Here is a 6191-nt window from a genome sequence, read left to right on the forward strand (position 1 = left end):
CTATCTCTATCTCTATCTCGCTCGCCCTACCACCCCCGTCTCGGCTAGTAGGACGAGCTCCTTTTCCATTTTCGATACTCGCGAAATTTGCACTTCGATCCGGTATCCGTTAGCCGTCTAACGGTTTCGAGTATCAAAGTTATCCTAACGGTCCGCGTTGTGCCGTTTCCGTCCTCTTCCTTCCTCCGGTCTTCTGCCCGTAGAATATTTCCGCGCGTCGAGACGTCGTCGCCTACGCGAGAGTCGACCGACTCGCCAATTTCTCGTTTGAATCTCGCGCAAACGCCGTCTAACGCGCACTTTGCCTCTCGGGATATATCACCTCGGACGTAACGTATTGTTATCTAATACGAGCGGAGAGAAAGTCGGAGTCGGAGACGGGAGGGAATTTTTCTCGAGTCCGACTCGTTCGAGAAAACGACTATACGTTCGAAACTATTTGCATATTTCCGACGTCTCTCTTTTTCTCCGTTTCGAAGGATCGCGCCTTTTACCTTTGCGATCTTAATTTGTTCGTCGATCGTATCGTACGCGCGCCCGCGAAACCAAGCAGGATGCGTTGCGTGCGTCCGCCCGCGTATCGGCGATATCGATATCGATGGCGAACCGGTCCTCTCTCTCTCCCTCGATTTCTTTCCCGTTTGCCGCAGACTCCGCGTCGCTTAGGCGCCGGATACGTCACGAAAGGGAAACACGCACCTTGACCGCTCCGACTCGTAAGGGGTGGAAAAGGAGAAAGAGAGACGGAGAGAAAAAATGGATCGATATGGAACGAACACCGAGCGTACCGTTCGCGCGACGCGTCATCGCGTAAATTATAATCGAAACCGCGTAGAGACGCGAGAAATTCGATCCGTCCGCGCGAAATCGTTGGAACGCGTCCGTCGTCGGCCTGTTATTCCTCGGCGAGAAAGGTACTCTTTCGGAGAAGGTAGCGCGGGTTGGTAAGCGCCCGCAAAGACGAAGAAGGGTTTTCTGGCGTCGCACGAGCGTCACCTCGCTTTTCGTCGATCCGTCCTTTCGACCGGGTCGGTTTAGAAAGTGGGCTCCCCGCGTCGGTAGTCGCGTCGTACCGAGTCCGCGAGCTTCGAGGGAAACGCGGACGAAATCACCGTCGGATGTAGCGGAACCATTACGAAATGTAAATCCTGTTCCGCGTCTAAAAGGAAAGAAAGAGAATGGACGTACTTTTTACTTCGTACTTCTTTCCCCCTTTCCCTCTCTCTCTCTCTTTCTCTCTCCCTCTCGCGCGCGCTATTACCTTACGTAAGCAGCGAAATCTTATTGAACGGAGGTAAAAAGAAACGACCGGTTGCGAACGCCGTAAAGAGAACGCCGGTCGCGTATTGGTTTTGGCCGCGTCACCGATACGCCGCTTGCCCTTTGCCCGATGCAATCGTTCGATTTATCGATGGAATTGTCTCTCTCTCTCTCTCTCTCTCTCTCTCTCTCTCTCTCTCTCTCTAACGCGATTCTCGTAATCCACGATAAATTCGAGACGGATCCGAGAAATCTCGAGCGTTATCGAGATAACGCGACGCTACCAAGTATCTCCGACGTGCCGAGTTCCGATCGAATCGAGAGAGACTCGCCGAGAAAAGCGCGTACTTGGACGTTTTTCCTCCGTTCGGCCGCCCTCGATCGTCTCGTCGGACGGAAAAGAATCGGGTCTTTTCCCTTCCGCGCGAATTCTCCCCGTTTCTCGCGCGACACGCGAGACGAGAGAGAGGTGGTTGCGCCGCAAAGGGCCAAGTACGACTCGTTCCAGTTTCCATCCGGCCCGTTCTTCCGGCCGTCCGTGCCTTTCGATCTCCTGTTTCCAACTCCCCCTACTTTCGCGCGCCGGTAAGGCGAGTAACGCGTAGACGGTGACCGAACGATTACTCGCGAGGGAGCTACCGTACGCGAAATACGAATAATTTCTACAGGGGAAGGAAGAAACGAACTTTCGGAGTCGTCCGAGCAAGTCTAGCGTCCCGTAAACGAGGAATTCCTACGTACTCGCGTCCGTTTAATCGATCGTCGTTGTTGTTATTTCAGATCTGCATCAAGATGACGAGCATCGTGGCGGATTTGATTCATGGCTACAGGGATCTCATGGATAATAAGTCCGGTGAGTCGTAAATCGCGCGCTCTATCTCTCGTCTTTTTTTCTCTCTCTTGTCCCTTTCTTTTGTCTTGCTCTTATTTTGTCTCTTTTCGTTTTCGTTTTTTCCCTTTCTCTTGTCTTTTCCCCCTTTCCTTCGATCGCGCTCCACGTCGCGTGCTTTTTTCTTTTTTTTTTCTTCTTCTTCTTTTTTCTTTTTTTCTTTTTTTCTCGCGCGCCGAAAGATCCGCTCCGATAGGCATTGGCAGGCAATAAGCCGGCAGAGGAATCAATGCGCGTAGCTAATGCGATTGTGCAAGTGCCGTTCGAGGGAGGCTGGATCGTTTCGAGAGAATCCTCTCCCCGATCTCTCTTTTCTGCGACTTTCCTCGTCGAGGAGCAAACTTTGTTCTCCCTTCGAGAAAACTGGAGTTTGCGTTAATCGCTCGAGGATGTCTATAAGCAGCTGCGAGAAAGTGGCACGCGAACCAAAAAAGATTGCAGCGTCGAACGAGCCGATGATGCGCTACGGTCAGCATTGTTGCGATAATCGTCGTTTCGAGGCTACCTCGAACGCTTCTGAATAAACGAATACGCATACGCGGAGCACGAGTCGAGCCGTATGTAAAAGGAGAAGGAAAGCGTTCTTGCGTCCTCGCTCGTTACGTCGTATCGAAATATTTTCTTTGTTTATGTAACAGGCGCGCGACACGCGGGTTCGATCGATCGATCGAACGATCGGCCGGCCGGACGCCCGCCCGAAAGAGCTTCGCAACGGTCACGCGAAGACCTACCAAATATCGATCGTACCTTCGACCGCTTTCGAAATCGAACGCGTTCGTAGCGTTCGCGATAGTGCGACGAGAAAGGACAGTTTCAAAGTCGTCGAGAGAACGAGCACGCGGCTCCGTTAAATCGCACGCGCACGTTGGACTTTCCTGTAAACGATCGGAAAGGTCTCGTAGAACGCGATACCGTTTCCTCGAGAACACTTTTACAAGCGGCCGTTTATCTTTCGTCACCGAGAAAGCGACGAAACGACGACTCGAAATACGACGCGCGATATCCGCCGCCGTCGACGGATCTCGATGGAATTTTATACGATCGGCCGGGTTACTCGTTATTATCGATATCTTATTCCTATCGGACCGTTAAAAGAGAGGAGACCGCGAGATAGCGAGGATCAACGTCCTCGCGCGAGTTATTTTTGTACGAGCGCATCGCTGGCTCTCGCGCGGTTTTCCAACGAAATTCCTCTTCCTTTTCCGTCTTTGAAGCTTTGGCCGCCGGAACAGCGAAACGCGGAAATAAGGCGTAATGTGGCTTTCCGAGCGAGGGAAAACTCGGATCTTTTCCCTTTTCACGCGTCTAAGTAAATTCTTCGACGGAGGATCTTCGAATCGGAAATAACGCGTTCGAGGTCTCGACGCGCGGGAGCGTACTTTGCATGCTTTCAGCGCGCGCCTCCTCCCTTCGGGGTACTCGTACTCTCGTTCGCGCGAGTAGACGAGAGGAGAGGAGAGGAGAGGAGAGGAGAGGAGAGGAGACGAGACGCTTCGAAAGCTTCGCGCTGAAAGCGCCTTCTCTCGATCGATGGCTTTCCCTTAATTGGGGAGAAGGAAGAGAAAGAAAAAGAACGGGCACGGGGAGGAGAGAAAGGGCTCGGATCGGCGGTTATACGTCGTTCCTAGCGCCTCGTTTCGTTTCCTCGTTGTCGCCTTCGGAAAAATTGTTCTTTTTCGGGTAAGCGCGAGGAACGAACGACGACGCCGTTGCCGGTTAGATGTGATCGAGAAGAAAGGAGAAAAAATTAGGGTCGCGACGAGACGAAAGGAGAGCACGCGGCCGCTTCGAAGCCGGGGTCGGTGCGCTCTCGGGGAAAAGCGCGGAAGGGGAGAGAGGAGAGAGGGCAATAAAAAGTTCGGAAGAGGGCTTCGATCGGGGGATTCGCGCTTTTAGCCACTTGGAAAACTCTAGGCACATCCCGGAAGCGGGGGCGCTAAAGCGAACGACGATCATCCAGGAGGCTTAGCTCGACGATTTCTCCCTCGCTCTCGCTCTCGCTCTTTGTGCAATCGCCCGACACTTGGCTGCGCTTCCATGATCCGCACCGACGAGAGCCTACCACCGGAGCAAAGTACTTTTACTCGGTGGTAGTCTCTTCTCTCGGTCCCCCGTTTAATCGATAATCCGCTCGTCGTCTGGCACGAAACTCGGAAAGATGAAGCATCCCTCTTGATTCGTGCCACTACGGCTAGCCGCGCACTTTCTTCGTGGTGCAGGATGCGCTCGGGGCGGGGAGGCGAGAAAGCAGCGCGCGCGATGGCCAGGAAATAGGCGCGTTTGTATATGTAGGTGCGTGGACGGTGCCCATCGCGTGCGCATCCGAGGTGCCGACGAGGTCACACGAGAGCGCAAACCTAATTTACTGGAAAGACCGACGACGCGCGCTCTCTCTCTCTCTCTCTCTCTCTCTCTCTCTCTCTCTCTCTCTCTCTCTTAGGAGTTGCCGCTACCCCGTTTAGCTGCGAATTTAATTCCGCTATAACGGAGATGGCTAAGCAGAGATACTCCCTCCTGGTTCGAACGAGAAAGAAACGTTACGTGCCGACGCGAGTAATCTAATGGAACGCGATACGTACACAAATGTACACACGCACGTGCATAATGTGCGCGCGCGTAATTTTTGAATAATTAAGTACGCGTGACTTTACGATTAACGATCGTAACGATGCATTACGTAGAGGTGACTTTACGCTTTTACCGCTAACCGGCCAAATCAACGCGAATATTATTATCGATAAGTTATAAAATGATGTAAGGTATTTCGTGTATATTATTTCAATGTCGAAAGCTAATCGCTTTCAATTCCAAACGCTTTGCGATAAAAATTCGATGCGGTGGCACAAAGGTTCGACGAGGGACACGACTGTTTTCTTTTTCTTTTTTCTTTTTTTCGAACGGAGCCTTCCTTATCTTCTTGGAGATCTTTGCGAGACGCGTTAACGGTTAATTATTTGACTCTGTTACGTACGTAAATAGACGCGAGATAGGTTGCCGACCCGACGCGAGAGATCCAAGGCAACCCACGAGAATAATGACTTTTTCTTTGCTCCACTCTCTGCTTTTCTCTATCCGCGTTCTCTAGCCTCGGACTATCGCGATGACCATTGTTCTCCGGCTTGATTCGCGTCACGCTAATCACGGCATTGTCGTTGGAAACGAGGGTAAAACGAGCAGAGTAAGCGATTGAAAGAACGGTGGGAGAGAGAAGGACGAATTGAAAGAATCTGTACGAGGCGTAATTGTAATTTCTAATTCACTCGTTGTTGATTATTTTCAGATCCTAGGGTAAACGACTGGGTGATGATGAGCAGTCCCTTCCCAACGATGGCGATATGCCTGTTTTACGCATACTTTAGTAAAGTAATAGGACCGAAGTTGATGGAAAACAAAAAACCGTTCAATCTTCGACGTCTCCTAATCGTTTACAATCTCGTACAGACCCTCTTTTCCACATGGATCTTCTACGAGGTTTGTATATCACGTTATATCGCATTATATAGCCGTAGATAGATAGAGCTACGTTCGAGCTTTTACTCGAAGGAAACTCGAAAGAAGCGTCGATAACGGATATCACGGTCGAGCCTTAATTACGTGACCGTGCTGCGTCGTAACCTCGTAATTCGCGATTAATTAAGTTTGTGCAGAAATGCGCCTTTGAATTTATCGAATCCAATAGCGTATTTGGTGCTCCTTTAGTATTTTCGTTGCGTCGTGCATATCGATACGCTCCTACCTATTCTCCATCTATCTCCAATCGCGGACCAGACGCGCGACCGACCACCCATCGACCGTCGAGGGGCGATACTTTCCAAATTGATACGGAAGAGAAGAGAAGAGAAGAGAAAAGGCGTACAACTTACGATCGATCTCTACGTTTCAGTCTATATTATAAATTCGTTTCGTCGTAGCGAGTCTCGTTGACGTCATTCTTGCGTTGGCCTTTGATCGAATTCAAATGAAAACCATTAACGCAACGGGGCGTTTACGATGTGGATTAAAGACATGATCGACGCAAATATCCTTATCCTTTCCTCTCTCT

General features: G+C 50.8%; 1 protein-coding gene across 3 annotated transcripts in view; it reads left to right on the plus strand.

Annotated features, from left to right (window-relative positions):
* Positions 1 to 6191, plus strand: part of LOC122638217 (elongation of very long chain fatty acids protein-like) — a 14780-nt gene that overhangs the window by 1464 nt on the left and 7125 nt on the right. For all 3 annotated transcript variants that reach the window (XM_043831075.1, XM_043831076.1, XM_043831074.1), the window contains 2 exons: positions 2041 to 2113; positions 5430 to 5620. In XM_043831075.1, the coding sequence (XP_043687010.1) occupies positions 2053 to 2113; positions 5430 to 5620 (252 nt within the window). In that variant the 5' untranslated portion in view covers positions 2041 to 2052. The remainder of the gene's footprint in view (positions 1 to 2040; positions 2114 to 5429; positions 5621 to 6191) is intronic.

This window comes from Vespula pensylvanica, chromosome 2 (assembly GCF_014466175.1).
Source record: "Vespula pensylvanica isolate Volc-1 chromosome 2, ASM1446617v1, whole genome shotgun sequence".
Classification (NCBI taxonomy): Eukaryota; Metazoa; Arthropoda; class Insecta; order Hymenoptera; family Vespidae; genus Vespula; species Vespula pensylvanica.